The sequence below is a fragment of the Chaetodon trifascialis genome, chromosome 20 (assembly GCF_039877785.1).
Source record: "Chaetodon trifascialis isolate fChaTrf1 chromosome 20, fChaTrf1.hap1, whole genome shotgun sequence".
Classification (NCBI taxonomy): domain Eukaryota; kingdom Metazoa; phylum Chordata; class Actinopteri; order Chaetodontiformes; family Chaetodontidae; genus Chaetodon; species Chaetodon trifascialis.
Window position 1 is genome coordinate 19864275 of NC_092075.1, and position 23226 is coordinate 19887500.

The following is a 23226-nucleotide window of genomic DNA, read 5'->3' on the forward strand; positions in this document are numbered from 1 at the left end:
AAAGGTCATGGCCACTGCTTTGTGTGTGTCTGTGTCTGTGTGTGTGTGTGTCTGTGTGTGTGTGTGTGTGTGTGTGTGTGTGTGTGTGTGTGTGTGTTGCCTGGTCAGCCCCATGCTGCGACAGTGAGACTCCTTCACTGACTCAGTGACATTTCCTGGCCACTAAAAGCTAATGGATAAATACAGGTGTCTTCCTTCAAACACCAGCCTCTCTGCTGCTGGGGAGAGAGAGAGTCTGTGATGACTGTCAACAGTGTGGAATAAATGCTATCACTCCACACATGTTCCACTCATCATCAACAGAGTGAGTGTGAGAAAGCTGCTGTAATGTACAGCGCAGTATTTAGTAAACTCTCTAGTATATCATGAAAACGACGCTGTGCTTATTTCATGCAGAGTTACATCTGATTTCAATTTTCTATTTGAATTCTGTCAATTTTCTCCTCTGAAACAAGTTTCACCCTCAATTGATCTCTGCTCATATCTTCTCTCCTCCCACACTGGCTGCTGTGTGACTGCAGCCTCAACAACACACCATAACTCAGTTCTAACACATGTCCAACACATCATGAAGGTGAGCAAGATTTTTCACCTGATCATGCACGGCTCATGGTTCGGCTCTGCACGAACATGGAATAAAGGCATCCAGTGATCATTTCTCAGAGTCTCATCATATCTCATCATCTTCTGTAAATATTAACTTGAGTTGTTAACTTGGGACTCCTCTATGCTTTGCTATTGTACAAAATCATTTATTCAGCCTTCATTCTGCATATCAGACATTCACCTGTCAATATGGAACAAATATGCTCTTTCATTATATAATGTGTAACAATGCACACAGACAGAGATGATGGTTAACAGGCAATCACAGCGCACTTTCATGCTGAGGATGTATTCTTGCCCTTTGACATGTATCCTTCACAATTACAAATCTCCTGCTGTGAATGTGTTAATAACAACAGTATTGTTGGAAAAAAAAACTGAATAAAAACATCCATGGAATCATGTTTATTAGCATTTGCTGTGGACATGGGCTTAATGTTTGGGGGAAAATATTTGACATCATTTACACCTGGTATTAAAATGCAGTCTGTATCCAGAGACATTATCTGGATAAGAAAAAAATGCAAGTTGTAAAAGTGTTGTGATTGGATGTGATCGGATCTCTCTGACCACAACTGGAGGTAGTCTGGCTCACAGAGTGTTTAGATCTTATGTAGGAGTAAAGGCAATCTGTACAATATGCTGACATCCATACGCAACAGAACATCGATCCAGAAATTCAACATAAAGAGCTTGTTGTTCAAATTCAGAGAGCAATCCAGCAAGAAGGCTGAAAGAGACGGACCACGAATGACTGAAATGAAAGCAGTGCGGGTAGAAATTATTGATATACAGTAAGAAACAACTGTGTGTACGACAGTGTGTGTTGCACTCATCTGTGCAGCTGATCTGATGTTAACAAGACATATAATTTATCTTGTCACAGTCGCCTCCACACAGGTACTGTAACACGCTGCGACAAACATACAATGTTGTTTATACAAAGAAAGGAATCACTTCATGTATTACATTTGCAGAATTTCTAAAAGGGGACAAATAATTCAGATTTTTTTCTTGACAGCCTTTCAGGTTTCTAAAGTTTTAACTCAACTAACAGACGTCACGATTTTTTTTAGAGATTCTGGGGCTGATTTGCATGGAGAGAGATCTAATCTCAGTGAGGATAACAAGAACACATTAAAAATACCAGATATAAACGCAAAGGCAAAATCGGATCATTATCTAGATAACTTATCTGGATATAGATGCCATTTAATAGCAGGTATAAATGGAGCGTCTGTCACCTTCCTCTTATCAAATCCAAAGCTCTGACATATGTTACTGCTACTAGTCTTAATTAGCTTCAGAGCTAAATTAGACTTTGGAGGGGGATTTTTGCTGATGGCAGAAGTTGGGACCAAAAGATGGGTTCAGAGAGCAGAGAAAGTTAACACACCCTGTTTTACAGGAAGGAAGAAGGTTGGATTTTGAGTTCAATGTGTAGAAATGACATATTTGGTGTTCCAGAAAAGACACACCCAAGAACAGCTTCGAGGTTCTCCAGAGGATTCAACATATTCCTGACTTTCCCATGATATTCCAGGATTTCCAGGACCAGCAGGAGTCATCTTACTGTCTGTGCAGCACACAGATCAAATTCAATGACCCTTTCACCTCGCTCTATCTCTCTCTCTCACTTTGTTCCCTCCTCCCTCCCTGCCTCCATCCTCCCTCGTCCCCCGAGGTCACCAGCCCATCACTCCCCCCACCTCCCCCGCCTGCGGTACTGCTGTGGTAACACAACACTGACCGGTGCCCGTTTCTATGGCAACTGCTCCCCTGAGAAACCCCCAGCATCCTTGGCAACCACAAGGCGACTCCTGAACACACATACTGAGACACAGACACACACACACACAGCATTTTAGAAGGCCGTTTCTAGTAAAAGAAGGTGGAGATTCACCTTTCTTCCCATCAGCAGGTGTAACTATAGACAGAGAGAGAGAAAAGACGGAAGGAAAGAGAGACAGATGAATGGATAGAGAGAGGAGATGGAGAGATAGATATCTCAGATTTGCTCAAGTGGGTCTTGTGTGGTGCTCATCAACAGCCATTGCTCCCAGTTTAAGAAATAATTGACCAATCACAGCTTTTTAGGTGGGATAAGAAACAGCATATCATCTTACCACATAGGCAGTTTGTTACGATGCTACATCCATGAAAAAAGGCCACAAAAATGGAGACAACTGTGGATGAGATGGGTGCAGCTGTGCACGTTGTCAATGGAATTACAGAAATAGCTTTTAAATCAATATTATATTTCTTTGATGGAAGTAAGTGTTAAGCTCACTGATCCTAGAACCTGCTATGACTGAAAATAACATTGGCTGGGCAGATGCGTCAGTCATGATGAATTGGGGCAAAACTAAACAACTCCCAACACAAATCAGAGGACATGAACATGGCACCAGACTAAAGTAATGTCATGAAACAAAAGAGACACTTAGTATGATTATCAGGTTAGGACTTTCCGTTGATTGCTAATACTAGCGTTTCTTTCTTTCTTTCTTTCTTTCTTTCTTTCTTTCTTTCTTTCTCCTGGTCTGCTGCGGGGGAAGGACTTACCAGGATGGGTCAAAAGCGGAGGAAGAATCTCACTGATGCATGCCATGTGTGTAGCATGTTGTGTATGACAAATAAATATTAAAATAGAAATATTAAATATCGTATGTTATGTGGAACATGCTAAAAGAGTACTCCACCGAATTAGCATTAAATTTAATGCTAATTCGGTGGAGTACTCTTTTACTAATGAAGAAGGGTTGATATAAAAGGATCAGAAATTGATGCACCACAACCAGACATATCATCCTGTGCAACGCATTCTTCTCCTGTACCAAAACCTAGCATCTACATTACCCATCATCCAGCTTAAGTCAGCTGCAGACAGTTTCAACTTGTTATCTTCAGCCACACCCAATTCTGACTTAAGTGACATCCCTTTATGTGACTCCTTCTGCAGCCTCAAAAGGCTTTTTCACATATGCAGTAGTGATTCTGAACACCTGAAAACAGACATGTAAAATCAGCTCCCTTTTAAGATTAGGAATGCTAGCATGTTAGCATTCTAACAGCATGTTAATATGCTCAGTTATCATGTTTCAGAGTGTGTGAAAAGTCATTGTGTAACATCAGAAACCATCAACAACCAGCAAAACAAACGCAACTTCTTTCTCTCTTTCTCCCAGATATAAAGCAGTGTGAGGTACTTACGGGAGCTGACAGTGTCCACATACTGAGGCAGGTAGGGAGCCCACATGTCAATGGTATCCTTGCGTCCTGATTGGCCAATCCTTCTTAACTCAGCCAACAGGAGAGCTTGTGCAGCTTCTCGCACCTAAATCCACAAAGAGTTATGTTGTAATTATTTTTAATGCCCGTCATTTCCAATTCAACAAAAATGAATAGATATGGTTAATAGCAGGGGAAGCAAATATGACATGCGGAGAGTGAAAGTTTTGCAGATAGGTTCAGTATGAACATTTTGCCCCATTGCATTAAAAAGTTCTTATAAACATCATCTTCTGAATAAAAAATTTTAATCCAGGCGACTTTATGTTCCTTTCGAGGTGCATTTGCTGTTGATAACTTGGAGAATATAATCTTTAGGAGACAGGGCTCAGCTTGGACTTGTGCATACCATGTGTGTCTGTGTATTACCTCCAGACAACGGTCCTGCCATCTCCTCGCCAACATCTCTAGCAGAGGAGGTCTGAACTTGTCCAGGCCAAGGAGGTCAGGGAGCATCACACAGTGCATGGCTGCCAGCTGGCTCCAACCTTCACACGCACACATCCACCCACGCACGCACACACACACACACACACACACACACACACACACACACACACACACACACACACACACACACACACACAGAGTCAGAAAAAAATATAGGGAAGGCCAGTGGATAATTCTATATTCCAAAGCCTCTCACAGGCTCCAACAGAAACCTCACTGCTGTCACATTAAGACACTTCACGCATGTGATATCACACAATATGAAAGTGTTGGGACAGGACAAACAATGGTGGCACTAGAGGAAAAGTTAATGGGCGCCAAAATAATTAGGATTCATTCTCTAGGGACGAAGAACATCCAGAGTCAGTGCTGGTCAGTACTTATAAAGATATGCACCTGATGTTGCAATGAAGGTAGGAGCTGACTGATCAAACACATTGAGTCACTAGCTTTTGTTGAAAGTTTCACTTGAAATTGCTGCAGACATGAGACTGATATCAATCAAGTATGACTTGACTCTTTCTCAGTCACTTCGAAAGAAGCATATTTCTCTTATTGTTAATTTTTTAAAATTTACTACTTGCTATTTTTGTCTGATTTTTTTTAAAGTTGCCCCTTTTGGCTGAAAAAAAAAAACAGTTTCCATATGACAGCAGTGAGTTTACACAAACACACACACACACACACTCACTTTGACCTTGTACTACACAATCCTCACAAACTAACAACAGTTAAATACAGGATGGGAATATCATTGGCTATTATTTGCAGTCTTGGTTAGAGCAGTTATTATAATAAAGTTATTATTTCTGCTAACCAGAGCCTGAGTATGTTAGATGGCACTTAACAGGTAAACAACAGATACACAGAACTGCCAGGTGGATCAACAAAAGCCTCGTAACGATACCTTGGCATGATGAACTCAAGTGTATTTCATTTCATTCAGGAACACTACAATGTGTCAAAGATTTTGCTTCAAAACAAAGAAAAACTTTTAAAAACCTTATTGGTTTTCAATACAATAAGTGCTACAAGCACATAACTTCTTTTCTCGGTTGCATTATTCCGAGTGATGGATGCAGAAAAACATTCAAAATGTCTTGGTATCGCTTTCACAGGGCTCAAATCCCGCTGTATCAGTCTGAGCCAAAATAATGGCATAGATTTATACTTTACACCAAACACAAGAGAAACGTTCACCAGCTTTTACATGTCCGTGACAAAAATGGACTGAAATGCTTATTCGCTGATACTCAACATAAACTTGTTCACATATATTGGTCCAATATATGGTTTCCAGAGGAGATGCATGTATGTGAAACGCACTTGAATGGACACTGAATTGCTTTTAAGCAGGAAAGAAATTCCATATAAATTTCTTTGCCAAGGGTACCATATAAACTTACCTCCGCCATTGAAATGTACAGGAAAAACTCATACCGTTAGGTATATTACAAACACACTGTACTCAGGAATATGCTGTTTACTGTGATCAATATCATAAAAAATATTGTTTTGTCAAATATTTGACGTCTGTCTTATACCACAATAACCAAATTGTCTCAGTATGGCAACCAGAAAAGAATAAGCAGTCAGCCTCTAAATGCAACATTTGCAACACTGTCTTACAGAAACCTTACTCATTATACAACGAAATTGCAATCATTTCATAAACTGTTACGTTCCACCACCACTGTTAATACTTACTCAACGCTGACCCCTTTTTCTCTGTTCAGACCACTTCCTAAATTTTGGCCTGAAACAGTGAAGCTGACACAAGAAGCTCCTCTGCTATACGCTATTTTTTCTTGAGCTACTAAACAAAAGATGGGTCATGACACCAATATGGCTTGGCTGATCCTGCTTCAACATGTGACTAAAACAACAACTGCTGCTGCTGCAATAACTAATGCTGTTGTTGCTGCTGGCGGAAGTATAGCTACTATTAGTGTTGCTGCTGCTAAAAACAGCTACTGCTAATAACTACAAAGGACTGACGCTGCTAATAACACTTTTTGCAACTACTGCTGCTACGACTCAATATTTTTAATTTACTATTAATTTGACCAGGTGAGTCCCACTGAGGCTGGAAAAACCTTTTACAAAGGAAAACGCAGGCACGACAGCAGCACAAAACATTGCAAACAAAAAAAATGCAAAGTCGGGCAATGGTAAAAACAATACCTAAACCAGATGATACAACTAAAACAGTGCGAGAAGCAGTGGTGGAAAGTAACTAAGTACATTTACTCAAGAATTCAAGTACAAATTTGAGGTACTTGTACTTTACTTGATTATTTCCATTTCATGCTACCTTTACAATTCTACTCCACAACATTTCAGGTAAATTGTTAAAACTAGAACTGAAAGTGGCTGCAGCAGAAAACTTGAAGGCTTTCTTTTCATCATTGCTAGTGAAGCAGAAGATGAAGAACAAGACAAAGAAGAAGATCATTGACAAATAATAATAAGGTTTCTGCAGGGCAGTGTTTTGGGAATAAAAATAATACAAAAACTTGATGGATTTCCTACAGCTGCTGTTTACTCCTACAGAAAACTAGAGGAAATTTCACTTCTACATATTCCTATGTGTACTGGAAAGGAATGAGCCTCTGTCTGCATGCTTGCTTTTTTTCTGTATAAAACTAAATATAAATATCTGAACAACTTTGTTTTAGTCTCTGAAAATTGGAAACTAAAGGTTATCAGCTTTGAAAGGCACTTTATTTTCGTATAGAAACCACACGTGGAACAGCTTAAATAATTTACGAGCACATTCATTGTATGGGTGGATGGGGCAACACGCCTGCATGGTGAAAGCCAACATCCTGTTAATGAAAAACAGTTATAATCGCTGTTTCAAAGGAAAAAAACAAATAAGGATCAGTGGAGGGACACCAGAAAGACATCTAGTTATCTTGATTACACTTCAGTTCATTTACACTGAAACTTTTAATACAAAAAAAAAAAAAAATCTGTTAACATTAAATCTTTGTATGCATCCCTCTTACAAATTTGCTTAGTGCAGTGTAAGATGATGTGCTGCAAGTGAAAACAGAGTGACGGCTAAATGTTAAACAACAGACAATTTCAGTTGCTGCTAAGCACAAATTAGATTTTTTTTCTTGAATTTGGTCCATCTAAACTGCTTTGTTGGCTTTGTTTTTTACCCCGGTGACATACTCCCCACTCCATCAGGTGGAAATAGCAAGCATGCAAACAGTGAGCATAGAGACACTGAAACATCAGGACACATGGACACATTCAGACAGACAGGTAGACAGAAAAAACAGGGTAGGACTGCACAATAGTGCCAACAAATGGAAAAAAATGACAAAGACCAGGCCATGAGGACTGTGGTCAATGCACTCTCAAATTCACCAGATGCAAACATCAGGAAAATTCCACTTGTTTGTTGATGAGACAGCTCTTCATCTCATCAAATTTTGCTGCATCAGGAAACTTATTCTGGGTGGCTGCAAGTTTCCTTAACTTTGAATTTAAAGTGAAAACAACTACTGATATATTTCGATCAGCTTTTTGTGGAGTATTATGTTGAATTTGTAGTAGATTGGAAGAAAAATAATGCACTTTACATCTTTTGCACAAAAATGGAAATTGTAAGGCTGAGGGAAAAACTGAAAAACATCTTGGCTTAATTTCCCATGACTGAGTCAGATCACAGTTACTGTATCGTGTTTGCAGCATTCAAATTTGGAGACCCAAAACTATCAATTTCTTCAACTGACTGGTTTGAAAGCGGATTGAACTCAGCTTTGGTAGATACAGGCAGATAACCAGACAGCGCTGTAGACCAAAACAAGGACAAAGACACTGCAAAAGACTGGAGCTAGACACCTGAGATGAAAACCTAACATTGGCTGAGGGAAAAAACAAGACTGATGCAAGAAAAGAGAAACAAGGTGATGAGTCTCAGGAAGGATAGAAACGGGGGAAAAAAATGTGGGGGATAAATTACTGATGGAGTGAAGTGAGAGGAGGTGAAGAATTGTGATTGAAGTGAGAGAGAGGAGTCAAGAGAACAAAGGAAAAACAGAAATACAAATAGATATGGGGAAAAACAAAAATCTGAAAATACAGATGGGAAGGAAAGAAGGGACAAAACAAAAGACAGAAGGAAGGTGGGAAGGAAAGAAGATCTAAGGAAGCAGAAGATCTCCAAAGACAAAGATAAGTGACAGAAAAAAGAGAGCATGGCTGCGAGAATTTCCCTAAGTGAAACCCGTCAGTTCAGTCTGTACCTTCGTTGACTGAGGGGATGTTATGAGAAGCAGGACCGGGGCTGGGGGAGCCAGGGGCCCCCTGAGGATGGCCCCCAGGGGCCCCTGGAGCCCCAGCAGTAGCAGTAGTAACAGTACTGGTGTTGGCTGTGGCAGCTACAGCAGCTTGTAAAGGAAGAGAAGGAGAGAAATAGTCAAGATGGAAAGAACAGGTTAGGAAGATATAAATTTATACAATAGCAAACAGAGAGAGGAGACAAGCAGTCAAGAAACAAGATAATGTGTTTACAACAGACAAGAAAAAAGACAGAGACACACACACAAAAGGAAAGAAAAAAGGAAGCACCACATTGAAAGAAGTCAGGCATAAAAAAAATGTAAAAAAGAGAGGAAACATTGCTTAACATAAATGGCAGTTGTGTTGGATTTACATCAAACTCAATCAATAAGCCCTTTAAACATATAAAACATGGGTACATTGAAACAGCCTTTGTGCAACAATTTTATAAACTACAGTGAATCAAGCTCTGGACTCAACTCTAAATAACAACATTGCCATTGGACGAACCCACAAAACCTCAGATTGCTAGTTTCTGAATATATACAAAACAGTAAACAGATGCTAACATTAGCAAGACTGCAGAAAGGAATCTTGGCACAATATTAACACATTCTACTGTAAGACCATCATTTAAAAAACAGGCTGCAGTCTCGTGTAGTTTAAACAAACAATGCAGGGCATATGTTTGTGAAATGAATTGTTACATTCAAGGATTACAATTCTGAGACTCTGATATGCTAAATCCACCCAGTTAATAAACCATTCATTTGGATTTTCTACTGCTCTGCCCTGCTCATAACTTCACCCAAAGACAAGAATGAAATTCCAAATATGTCATTTACGTGTTAAGTGTTTTGGTCTTCATCTATGTTAACATCCTCTGGATAGCATTCCCCACATAACTACAAGTTAAAATCAAATACGGCTTACAAACATACAAAAGAGTAAAACATAAAATATCTTTTAACAAGAGTAAGTATAAGAGAAGAAAACACAACACCCACAGAAACAAAAGAAACCTAAATTATACAAAAATAACCAAAAAAAGAAAAGAAGACATCAAACAGGGAAATTAACCAGAGCGAAAACTTCTATCCGGAAGAAAGTGACAAGACATGAAAAGGGAAGTTCCTAAAAGGCACATAACTGCTAAAATAAAATGAAGATGACTTCATTTCCCTGCAAGCACTTGGTAAAGAGATGAAAAATCAGCTGTTAGTTTGGAGATGAACACCAACTACACCAAAAAACAAACCAAAGCTGACACACAAAAGCACACAAAGGTTTCAGACTGTGACACCAGCATTTTATCAACCCACATTCACTAAGAACAGTTAAAAAAGAACAGAAACCCTACAATAAAAAAGGAGATGATCAACATGTCTGTAAAAACAATCCAGCTGCAGGTAAAAAATGAAATACTGATTCAAATTGTAACAAAGATTTTATGTTTCTTGAAACCTTTTAAGTGTGGAGATGACATGATGAAGTACGCTGCTTCAGATTTAAAGACTTTGGTTTTCAAAATCCCATTGAGGGAAAAAAGAAAGCCCAGCTTTTGTTACAAAAGTAAAACCATGTCTTAAACATATATAATATACAATAGCTGATGACATTTTTGATTATTTTTCACATTTCAATACAATCAAAGGCAGTAATAATACCTTAGCTGTTCACACAAAACCAGCTAAGCAGCTAAATGCAACAGCTATGAATTTCAGAACTGTCTATAAAATAGTCCAAATACCACAGACAACATGCAGCACAGACACGACAGAAAAACAGGTACATAACAATATATCAGGAAGACAGCAAGAAAAAAAACAGTGAAAAAAGGCACATGAATGAAAAAGAGAGACTGCATGAAAGTAGACTGTAAGAAACCTTTGAGAGAGCAGGCAGCAGGCTGAAGCCATGCAGTGAACAACAGTGTGAAGATGACGAGAGAAAAGGAGAGAAACAGAAGAGTTGTGAAAGAAATTAGAAAGATAGAGAAGATGGCTGAGGGCAGTCAACAGCAGTTTGCCAGCTTTGGTGTGGAAAAAACAATTATTTTATATTAAAATCCTCTGTGTGAGGAGGTTAGATGTAATTTCGTCATCTGAGGCTACATCCACTCTGCTGCATTTTCCTGTTAGCGATGTTTTGCTAGTTTTTGCTAAGTTTACCACATTTTTTTACCCCCAAAACAGAGTCTCTCAGAAAAGCTGGTGACATTATTTTAGTTTGAAAAGTCTGGGATTGCATTTTAGTCTGGACAGGCAGCACTTTGGAAACAAGGATGCAGACACCCACATTTGCATATTGATTGGTCTTATCAGTCACGACTTGTCCTTCCATGATTTATTATACCCCCATCATGTGACCCTTTCAGACACTGTGAGGCTGGCTATTGCCTGATAGCTTCAGTTTTGATGCACTTCTTAACTGCTTTTAGTTTTTAGTTTTAATGTCTTTGAAAAGTTGTCTCTGGGTGTCTATCATGTAACTGGTCTTCATATGTCTTTTAATCTGTGTCAGATGAGTCAACAGCCATGGCAGCCGGGAGCGCTGGATCCACTGGAGCTTGAGTAAGAACCATTCATCTGTTCTGTGGTTCTGGGGTAAAGGCGAACAACTGATCAACAACAGATCTACAGTTCAGCAATACTAATACTAATTGGACTTGCCAGGACTGATTTCGGCCCTTCTGACCTGCTGACAGCCACCGTGTATGTTATGTTGTTGCATGTATGTTACATTACCTAGGTTAAGTTGGGTTGAGTGTGTACATTGGAAAAACAAGGTTTAAGCTCTTAACCAAGGAAAAAAAACAGCAGTGTGACAAAAACAAATCATTAAAATGCATTTACAATTTGCTTAACTGTAAAGAAATGTATGATATCATTAGGAATAATTGTGAACTTTTTAAGTGAGACTCATTGATTATTGTGAAGTCACTGACTCACAACCATTTGGCTTTGGAGAAAATTTCGTATAATGATGACAGGGTTTTAAAGACAAACTGGAGCTTCAATTCTACTAATGAGGTGAGATGAGAAAACATCCATGTAGAGATTAGCTAGATGAGCTGCATTAGCTGCTAAACCAATGAAAAGAATGTATGGATGCAGGAAGTTTTAATTATAAAAGAACTCTATATGCAGATGATACTTTAATATTCATAAATAGCATGAGGAATCAGTTATTGTACAAATGTAAAATTGCTATTTCCTGAGGCCTCAAAATTTTGATGATGTACACACTAAATTGCATTGATGTTATCATGTACACTGAAATGTCATTCGAATATGGTTTAGCTTAGTAAAGGTTAGCATCAACAACAACAAAATGGTGCTTAATGCCACAACATAGCATGGACAGTATAGTATCATATTGTTTATCATTACATAAGTGTTTAATTTCCTTGAAGTGTCTTCCAGAATTTCCCACTTGTAGTTACAACTTGAATGTTGGTGTAAAAGATATTCAGAAGCTGAAATGCCCACAGAACATGAATATACAATCAGAGCCCTCATTTGATCAGGTGATTGGAGGAAAAACTTTTACTTTTTTATTCTTTAAACGTGGATGTTTCCCTATGTGGGAAGGTTAAGATTTTGTTCTGTCTCATGAGACTCACTCTGTGATTTTTTTTTTTTTCCTAGTGTTTCAGTAGAGCTAATTACACAACCTAGCGATTACTGACATATGTTTGTGTTCTCATGAAAAATTCTGTGTTGAAAAAGCTGTCGGTCACATCTTAAAATTAACTTGATTTAACAGTTCAAAACCAAAAAAAACAGTTTATTATTACATAGAACAAAGAAAAATAGTGAATCTGCCCAACTGAGAAGCTGATGCATGGGAATAATTGCCATTTTTGCAAGAACAATGACAAACAGTCAATCAGTTGTAATAATAGTTGCCAGTTAATTATGGGTATTGACCACTTCATTAAGCAGGTAATCGTCGTTTCAGCTCAAGATGGAAACAACAAAGTTGGAAATGTCTCTGTAAATTGAAACGGAGAAGAATAAACATGTTGTTTGAAAATGTTTCTACATTACTATGGACAGTGTGAGGCAGTAACTAAGATGTTTTCAGCTGTGTTAAATTGCATGCAGACACCCTGTTCTCTGTTCATCTCACTGTAAATGCTGCTGTATATTAGAGGGGCCTCCTCATTTATTTCCATGTGAAAAGAGATGGAGAGCAGGGGTAAGAGCGCTCTCCTTCACAAAGCCTCTGACACACGCGCACACACAGAGATGCACACACACCTAGTTGGAGTAGCTGGCTGAGCAGAGGTCACGGCCGAGCGCGTTCCCCCTGAATGACGGTGAATAGGCGTGTGGCGTGAATAAGTCCACACGCTTGTCATGCTTGGCCTCCATTAAGGCGTGACAATAGCACTAAAACCCCGCCTATGCCCAACACCCGAGGGTGCCACCCATAGCATGTGTGTGTGTGTCCGCGTGTGTGTATGTGTGTGTGTGGTGTCTGTATTCATATAGACTCAATTTTTGTTGTGTGTATTTGTAGGTATTGAGCTTGTTGAAGTGTGGTAGGTCGCTGTATGTATGTGTGTGTGTGTGTGTGTGTGTGTGTGTGTGTGCGTGCGTGTGTGCGTGCGTGCGTGCGTGTGCACGTGCGTGTGTGGTAGGCAGATGGTGATGGCTGGTTAAAACCCCCCCTACAGTGAACCTGAGCAGGTTTTTCTATATAAAGAAACACTTAAAACTTCTACTTTTTTCACCTTACTTAGTGAAATTCTCTGTATGTTTCTTTCTGTCGATAGATGTTTGCTTCACCCACCTTTCTTTTGTTGCTACGGTCAAAGCTTTATTTATGGTATGTACCTCCTCGACATTGTACTACAAGTCGAGGTTATGGTGGCAAGGAAGACACTACATGGAGGCCGAACCAGAAGCTGTCGGCTTGATTCCAGAAATGTCTGTCTGATGATTAGATAAAATCAACTCTCCTGTGATTTATACTAGAAATTTTCATACCATATTTCCAACAAGTACTCCACATTAAAAGGACAAAACAAGTCCTCTGTCACTGCCTGCCAATATGAGTGTTTTCTGATCTGCTAGCATCAGGACCACCTTATCAGTGGCTTCAAAAAGTGTTGCAAATGGCCGTATTCATACAGTATGCCTGTTTTCTGATCTGCCACCACTATGATCAATGCTGGGTTAATATCAAGATTGTAGCCGACAAACCAAAGAGTTACTGTTGGGTCAGGAACTGGATGTGAAAAGTGGTCTCTTATGTCAAACTAACAGACTGTTGATTGTGAATCCATCCTCACCTCCCCCTGAGAGGTTTTGCAGCACTATCACAATGCTGCACTATTTCTTCTGTTGTTCCAGACAGACAGCTTTTCGAAATCACACACCTACAGAGGCCCTTATCAGGTAAGCAGAAACATAGGTTATTTTAGATGTTTCAACGAAACGTCTCAGTGTTTCGATTTTGAATCTCTGAATTTGTGGCAAAAACCATGGCCATTGAAGTGAATGTGAATCAACCTCTCACAAAAAAACTCCCACTGAGGCCCACTGAGCAAGGCACAGAACACCTTAACCCCAACATGAGCACAGACTGAGACGTAGCCTCCAGTATTAACATGCGAAACTGTTTGTTTTCCTATATTAACTATGTCAATGCTCAGTCTGCTATGCATAAAAATGTTTTTTTAAGCCAAGAGACCAGATGCAAAGCTCCAGACAGAGATTTGTACTGTACTCCAGCTGAAGTTACACCACCACCCTTGCGTCAAAAACAGCAGAACATCCCTTAAAAGACCTGCTGACCGAGGAAACAGGGGCAGCTTCCTACTGTGATATTTCTGTTTTTTTCTATAACTCTCTCAGGGTTTTATTGCCAATGGGCTGCATTATCAAACCCCCACTTCTCCTCCCTCCCACCCTCCCCACAGGGCCCTGGGGGTGTGTGAGGCAAGTGCCCCCTCCTTTTGTAGCTACCTTGTTTGATCTGGGCCTGTAGCGCCGGGTTGGAAGGCTGAGGGGGGGCAGCCTGCGTCCTGCGAGGAGTCTCCGGGGTTCCTCCTGGTCTGGGAGGCCTGGAGGAGGATCACAAAGAGGTGGCATGAAATATTAAAGGAGCAGGGAGGAGAGAGGAGGGCCAACACACACAGACACACACACAGACAAACAGACACACACAAATAACACAAATATGAAGCAACACAGTCACAGAAACACATAATACATAAAACCAGGAACTGAACCAAGTGCTTGAATTTCAGACACACACAGACACACATTGAGTGTAAGTGTGAAAGTGTGTGGGTGTGTGTGTGTCCTCTTGGCTCCAGCCTATTGAATTTTGGGTGGACAGAATCCTGAGTCTGAACAGACTGGAGGCGTCTAACTTTCAGAGACACACAAACATTTCCAATGCAACAATCAATTGAGTGTTCAATAATGGTTGCCAGGCAACAAATCACTGCCATGGAGCTCTACAATAAGCAGTTAAAAAATTGGCAAAAATCGAAAGGAAATCTTGGAAAGCAACAGAGGGTGGTTCCAAAGTGTTATTATGGAGGTAAATTAATGACTTTGATCATTTTTGGGGTTCAACACAATCAACCATTGAATGTCTGCAATCATTTGATTCACTCCAACTTCTACCACTTATAATAGTCAGTGCTAAAGTAGTAGTACTGTAAATGGTCAATGGTCTTTCAAGGAAAAAGGACTGTTATTACAAACAGAGTAGGAACACCAGCACATCTATTTTGTCCGGGTACAAAATCATGAACTGTACCAACAGTTCACCAACATGAGTGTCAGGACAGTCGCAATGGTTAGCAAAATAAATCTAAATTTTTAGGAGTTAATTACCATCAATTCTCAAAAAGTCAACGGAAGAAAGTACAGAGAGAACTTTTAATTGAAACAGGCTTATATCAGAAAAAGGCCTTTATTTCTGATTTCCTCTTTTTTAAAAGTATATGATCATATCATCATATTATAACCATCATTTTCCATTCACCACTCTGCTGCTTGTTTCTCTTCTCTGACTCAAATACAGCATTTATTAACCAATTTTTTCCAGTCACTTCAACTTATACAGTTTTTCTGATCTCTGTTCATGTACCATGAATGGAACTCAAGGTTACCCATAGAGATAATCTCATATTTTCCAGTAGAGTTTCATTTCTAATCTGTTTCTATTGAAGTGCTCAATATTCCACTCTTTGTGGGATTTACATGCACCTGTCCTTGTAGGCTTTTAACTTGAAATATATACAGGTCATTTTGAATTCAACTGATGGTAGCTTCACAATGGTCACAAACACAGAAGGAAAAAAATGGATTTATTTAGTAAATGAGAACATAATTTTGTTAAAGACCTCTTCCTCCTCTGAACTTTAAAGAGAGAACTGAGAGCAGCAGCAGAATCATGAGTTTGGCACGACTCATTTTTTCTGCCCTGATGGAATTTGTGGTGTGGAGATGCACTGGATTTACCATGGAAACCATTATTCATACAGGTAATACCATCAATGTTTTTCACCCACCCTTTATTAGCAACAGCCTAAAAACAAACACACACACACACACACACACACACACACACACACACACACACACACACACACACACACACACACACAAAAGTTTTAGTCTATAGAGAACATTCAGTGAGAACCATGCTCAACAGAGCACAAGAAGATGAGCACCTGCGTGACCCCCACATCCCCACCCAACTCACACACCTGCTCTCAGTGCCTTTAACTATAACACACACACAGAAAAAAACACAATGATGCACCTTTCAGAACAGACATCTAAAGTGTCATCTAAGTCAAAAATTAAAATAAGAAATAAATAACAAATTCTGTAAGTATTTGAACGCACCTTACGTGTGATTCGATATTCAGGTTAATGCATTAACACTGAATTGTGGGAAATAAAAAGGTGGTGTGTGTATCTATAGGAAAGTGATAATCAGTCCGTATGGATGTGTATCAGTTGTGGGTCTTTAAATGTGTCCTTCTGTACCATCGTCAGATTATGTTCATCTTCAGTCTGAAACTGTTCTAACCTGCTTTGCAAGCGCTCAGTGCAGCTAGTGTGAGGATTGCTTCTAACTTGTCAATAAATGTGAACATACTCTTAATAATATCCTGAGGAAGAGGGAGCTTGATATGACTAGTACAAGAAGTAGCTATTTTTATACACTGGTGTGAAAACAGGAAACAAGAGCCAGGCAAATGTAGAAGTGTTATTCATGTTTATTTTTGTCTAGGTCAGTTTCCCAAAGGGAGGAGTCTCGGGACTTGTCCCACAGACAGGCTAAAGTCCTCAGCCAGAGTTTGTGGAGGGAGTGTCGTTGTGGTTCTTGTGACAAAATACTTTAAAACTAGGAGATCAGGAGTACTTCTTTTCCAAGTCTAGCACACAGCTAGGAAGCTTTTCTGCTGTCATAAATGTAAGATAAGGAACATGAAATAGCCAAAACCCAAACACCTTCAAATATTCAGAACCACTGGTTTGGAGTGTTGGAGTGGACAGCTAGAGAGAAGATCCTTGTTTGAGTTTTGAGAAGCCTTCAGCTTCAATCTGTAGCTGCACAATCACCCTTTCTGATCAGGACATACCACAGGACAGGAGTTCTTTGTAAGAAGTAGTAAAAAGCTTCAAAAAGTTTTTCAAGCTGTGCTGTGTCCTCTGTCCTCCTGCTGTGGTGCTCTTTGTTTCTGATGTATAGACCTGAAAGACTTGAAAATGAATTTGAACTACAAATTTGCTTCTGAAGACTTAAGATATTGACTTCCCTCAAGGACTTGAGACTGAGTTAGGCGAGACTTTAGAATTGAACTGGTCTTTTTTGGCCTTAGACTTGAATTGGACTTGCTCTCAGGAACTTCAGACTTGACGTGGACTTTCCTTCAAGAAACTCAGAGTAGACTTGAGACTTGAAATTTGACTTGAGACTTGAAATAGGTTATCCTCAAGGTCTTAAGACTTAACTTGGAAATGTCTCAATTGACTTGAGGCTGGCTTTGGGACTTGACTTGTCCCAGTTGACTTGGAACATGACTTAAACTTACCCTCAAGGTCTTTAGATAAGCCTCTTCAAACTTTGACTTGGTCTTCTCTCAAGGCACTTGAAATGTAAACCAAAATGCATTCAAGGATCTGAGATTTGACTTGACTTGGACTTGAACTTGCCTCAAAAGAATTAAGGGGTTACTACACTCTCAAATTCTGCTGAGTGCAAGAGAGGAGTGAGGAAACCTGCATAGCCTCATGGCTATGCAGTACAGTGTTTCTCATCCTTTATTCAGTCATATCATCCTTTAAAGCCTGCAAAATGCATTTAAAAACAAACACTGTGCAACCCGCACAAATGGTTGTTATTAGAGAGACAGGGGCAATCTCACCTGAGTGTGGCATGATACTAAATAAGCTCATTGCACAAATAAGCCAAGGAGCAGGGTTGCAGAATTGCAATGGCACTACCTTAAACTATTGGGTATTCCTTCTTCAAATGATATCCAAAACATGTCCAAAGCTGTGAACTGAAATGTAATTTTTGATGTGCGATGTTCCCTGATTTGTGCCAGAAGCGGCATGCCTTTGACCTTCCAGTGCACATGAACACCAAGGATCACACACCCAGTCAAAGTTCATAAGAGGCTAAATCTCTTCTCGAGAATTTTCAGATGAGATGAGAGATAAGGTCAGAAAGTGTGCTGCTGTTTGAATGTTCCTTGAACAAAGGAAACATCTCAAGCCTGCCTGTTCCACCAAGGAGTGCCAGAGTGTGAGTTTAGATCTGAAGCCACGAAATTTATCAGATGAGGTGAGAAGATTTTCTTATTTGTATCGAATTTATCATTAAGTTAATAGAGATGCCAAAAAATGTTGGCCAAGTACAGAAATTTCACGCACTGTTGCACATCTGCAATCACAATTCCACAAAATTCTCAAAACCGTCCCCCATGAAAGCCAGCAGGCAGCTGTGCGTTGCAACAAGGTATTACCTCCTACTTCCATTTGCTCACGTACAGTAGAATCGAAAAAGGACGGGTCTTTAACCCTCGGTGAAATTAACAATTTTCACTGCTCTGTCCAATACATCTCAAAGATCTTTCAGCAGCATCTTTGCAACCAGTGCCTCCCTTTGAAGGAAGCTGTGAGTGGTTCACACATTCGGGTTTTGCACTCTGACCTTCCTGATGAAACCCTTGGCACTACCCATCATGGTACTGGCACAGATACTGATACAGCTCTTCCAATTCAATCCCCCTTGTTCGAGGGGGGACTGGTTGCTCAGAACCATTGCTTAATTTGATAATTTCACACCAGGGATGAAATCATATAACACGCAGCTGTCATTGCACGTCTCTTCTTCGTCTTGCCTCTAGCCTCAACTACTCTCACTGCTGGTCTACAACTCAATGACACAGCTGACGATTCAGAGAGATCTGATTCTGGCCCCTTAAAGACATTCCATGCTAGTTTGTGCGCACTGACTGCTTCACTCTGCCTCTCATAACTGTTTGCAACATGCAATAATGAAACAAAAACACATATGGCATTTATATAGTGCACAGCGAAATAGTCATTCACTGACCATGATATTGTAAAATGAAGAAAGGAGCACGAGACAAATTTTGATCATGTATGAGTTCCCAAAAGATATGCATTTTCATTCATTCATTCAAGTTGCAGCTATAGCTTTTTTTATCTTCAATGTCAGAATATTTTTTTGAAGGCACCCCTGATGAAGCCACATGGAAACCTGCTTGAGAAAAGCTGACGTAGAATGCGGCGTGGGGGCTCAGGGGACATGCTCAGTGTAGCATAGACAGCAGTGTAGAGCTGGTATTCAGAGCTAATGAACAGCTACTGTCAGACTGCTGAAAGGACAGGGAGTCTGGTGGAGCTTTGACAGTCACAAGAAGCGCCTTAATGGCACTGTAAGAGAGTCACTGTGTGGGTACCTGTGTTGTATCTACAAGAGGCTCTCCAATGTGTGTCTGTGAAGGATTGTCAGTGACTGCCATTTATCAGAGGTAAAACTACTGTCTATCAGCCCTGAATATCTTGTTAAGCTCTGAATATAGCACAGTTATCAATGGGCCCATGTGTTGTGTTCACTGCCCCTGAAGAGAAACAAATCTTGCTCATATACATCATTTAACCAGCAGCAGAGACTTCAGCTGAACGGAATTTTCAAATCCTTGCAAACAGAGAACTGCTCTTTGTCCACAGACAGACAGAATTTATATCTGGATTTATTTGGAATAAGAAAAAACACTGAATACATAAAGGTATGTTGCAGTAACATCATCAACAGCACCAACACCATTTTGAAAGATCGAGAAAGGAGATCTTTCAGCTCTTGTGTTTGCCTTATGTAATCGGTAATCTTTTGTACATTTTCACTGTCTGTACTCTATGTGGTGCTGTTTGTTTGTGCACTGCTTTCTTAACTAGGTCACTCTTGTAAAAGAGGTTTTTAAATCTCAATGAGTTTTTACCTGGATAAATAAAGGATAAATAAAAAAATAACAGGGTGCACTATCTCTCCCTAATAATCGATGTTATTACTGGGCTGCTAACATAAGGACTATGTTATATTGGAAAGTTTCCATCCTATGGCACTGCCCCAAATGGTTGCAATTGGCTGAAGGATCTTTAAAACCGTCCATGGCTCTAACAACACGGCTCTTATTATAAACTTCAGGTCCTGTTAAGCACTAATGTAAGACAAGACTCCACTGAGCAACAGAAGTCCTATCCAACCTGTACTCATTTCACCATTACCTTAGGAGATGTTTAAGTGGCTTTTGAGCACTGAAAGCTTGAGCCTGCACAGAGGCTAAACTACACAACATTATGTTTAACCAATGTATTTAACAAGATGATTAACAAGAAGTTAAAGACTAAAAACACAAGCAGTAAAAATCAGAGGAGGCTGATTAAAATAACATTTCACCGTCTTTCTCCCTGCGTCTTTCTCCCTGCATCTCTCTCTCTCTCTCTCTCTCTCTCTCTCTCTCTGTGTTTTCCCATCCAACTCTTCCACACTTCTCCTCCCTAAAGGGTTATTCTGTGCGAGTGTGAGGTGAAACGGAGCCAATTATTACAGATTTCATTGTATTTTTAACCAATTTATTCAATAAAGATGATTAAACACAAGTTAAAGACTAAACAGGTGGTGGGTATCTCTCTCTCTCTCTCTCTCTCTCTCTCTCTCTCTCTCTCTCTCTCTCTCTCTCTCTCTGTCTCTCTTTCTCTCTGTCTCTCTCTCTCCCTCACTTTCTCCCCCTCTCCCTCTCTCTCTCTCTCCCTCTGTCTCTCTCTCCATCTCTGTTACCCTCTCTTTCTCCCCCTCTCCCTCTGTCTCTCTCTCTCTCCCTCTCCCTGCAGGGTTATTCTGTCCAGAATGACGAAAGTATGAAATGTTGTGCTGGTGTTACAACAGCTGGACCTCGACCTCCATGTTCAATCTTTCACAACACAATGAGAGCTCAGACAGACTAAACAATCAGTTTCACAAACCACAAACCAACCACACACACACACACACACACACACACACACACACACACACAGACATGACAGTATTTGCACTTCAGCTGCTGCTGGTATCTTTGTGTATGTGAACAGAGTCTCGGTTTCTGTGCTTTGAATTCGGTTATTGTTCTCGCTTGTTTGGCTTGTTATTTTCTTCTTGAGCTGGAATCACTGATGATTAAATAAGGGTGTGTTTTCCTGCCTGGAGAATCCAGATACTGTATATTAAGCTTAAGTTTAGTTTTTCTTTGTGTCTTTTGTCTGTGTGTACAGCATTAAACTAATATTTGAATTAAACAGGAAACATTTCTGGGACATCTAAGATCGGTCCCATGGAAGAACATACCTGTGTTTAAACCAAATGCATGGTTGTGTTTTTGTGGGCAGCACTCCAGAGATTCTGGAGCTACGTGGACTGATGTCATTGATTTATGTCCACTCGTCTGAAAACTGATGCAGAGTTTTCACACACTGTGCATCAGCCCAGACATCTAGCTGACACCAACCAGGATAATCCCCAGCTGAGTGTTCAAGTCAGAGCTGAAGTGTGTGTCCAACTGCAGTTCCTCTAATGGCAACTACATGCTGCTCAAAGAAAGCTGACTGTATTGGGGGGAATATGAAAACCTCAAACTTCTGCACATCATCAGATCATTTCACTTTTTCTAGGGTAATTCCAAGTGGAGATTTAGATAAAATATAGTTTGATTAAATCTGGAACAGGTGTTTTTTGGCTGCTTTGAGGGAGAAGAGTTCCAGGTATAGTTTCCGTCCACTCAAAAATATTTTCATTTTACAATAGTTTTTCTTCTTGTTAGTGCAGTTGAACATTTGAGTTGCACAGTACAGAATGATGTATGTGCATAGTCTGAGAAGGGACCTTGCAGTCGTAGGAAGTAGGAAGCACCTGCTGTCCAGCAGAAATTTAGACTTTTCTCAGTAGAACTACTAGGTTCAATTAAAAAAACATAGAAAGCTTATTCCAATGTAGTACGTCTGTGTGTGTGTGTGTGTGTGTGTGTGTGTGTGTGTGTGTGTGTGTGTGTGTGCGCGCGCGTGCGTGTGAGTGTTACCTGGCTGGTGCTTTCTTCATGTGCTCTCCGACAAAGGTAGCATTGGTCATGCCCATCAGAGTGTTGGCCAGTGAAATTACAGACAGGAGGTGCTGTGTGGTGACAGCCCTGGACACGCCATACGTCCCCTTCCCCACAATGTCCGTCAGAGTCAGCTTCAGACCCGTTGCCAGGGACAGCTGCCGCAGCAAGGACTCCTGGGAAACAGATGCAGACAAATGAACCAGAGACCCTGTAAATACTGGCATGTAGTACAAACAGATCAACATGAGTGAGCTGTCATGTGCCTTATCTGAGCCGTGTGTTTCACTCAGCTCAGACACACTTACATACTGCAGCTAAACATACTGTATCGTGTTCGCTGTCAGCTCTCACCAATATTAGAAAATGCCGGCTGCTGTCAACATCTGAAACAGTGTCTGAAAGCCAAAATTGACTCTGTACATGTACTGGTGAAGTACTGAATGACACTAGTGTTTATGATTCTGTTGTATGATCATTGGAAGTGAAGCGCTTCGTAACTTTGTTTGCTAACTGCTAAGTGCAATATGAATAAAAAACTATATACACGAAAATAATAACGCTTTGGAAGAACATGATGGAATATAAAAATGGATGTGAAATGTATGGAATACAGCAAGATCCCATCTTAACCACCTGTTATGTGTGATTACTTGGTGGCAATTAGTATTTTGGGCAAGACACTAATCACTGATTTCACTGCCAGTTGGCCTACCTATTATGTTTTTCAATTAATCAAATCATGATTTAATGTCAAAAATAAGTGATGATGTCTTTGTCTGTGACTGCAAAATAATAAAAATAATTTATAAGAAAAGCAAGAAATTCTCATGAATGAAAAATTAGTCAACTATTAAAATTGTAGTTAATTACTTTTCTCTTATTTGCATTTGAAAATGAAAATAAAATGACTTTCTTTTTTCTTTGAATTA

General features: G+C 39.9%; 1 protein-coding gene across 3 annotated transcripts in view; it reads right to left on the reverse strand.

The window, feature by feature from the left end:
- LOC139348442 (WD repeat-containing protein 7) overlaps positions 1-23226 on the reverse strand; it is a 106913-nt gene that overhangs the window by 53259 nt on the left and 30428 nt on the right. For 2 of the 3 annotated variants that reach the window (XM_070988552.1, XM_070988551.1), the window contains exons 18-22: positions 22274-22470; positions 14625-14722; positions 8610-8753; positions 4267-4385; positions 3820-3943 (exon numbers count right to left, since the gene is read on the reverse strand). In XM_070988552.1, coding sequence (XP_070844653.1) covers positions 3820-3943; positions 4267-4385; positions 8610-8753; positions 14625-14722; positions 22274-22470 — 682 coding nt within the window. The remainder of the gene's footprint in view (positions 1-3819; positions 3944-4266; positions 4386-8609; positions 8754-14624; positions 14723-22273; positions 22471-23226) is intronic. The other variant, XM_070988553.1, reaches the window with a different exon arrangement.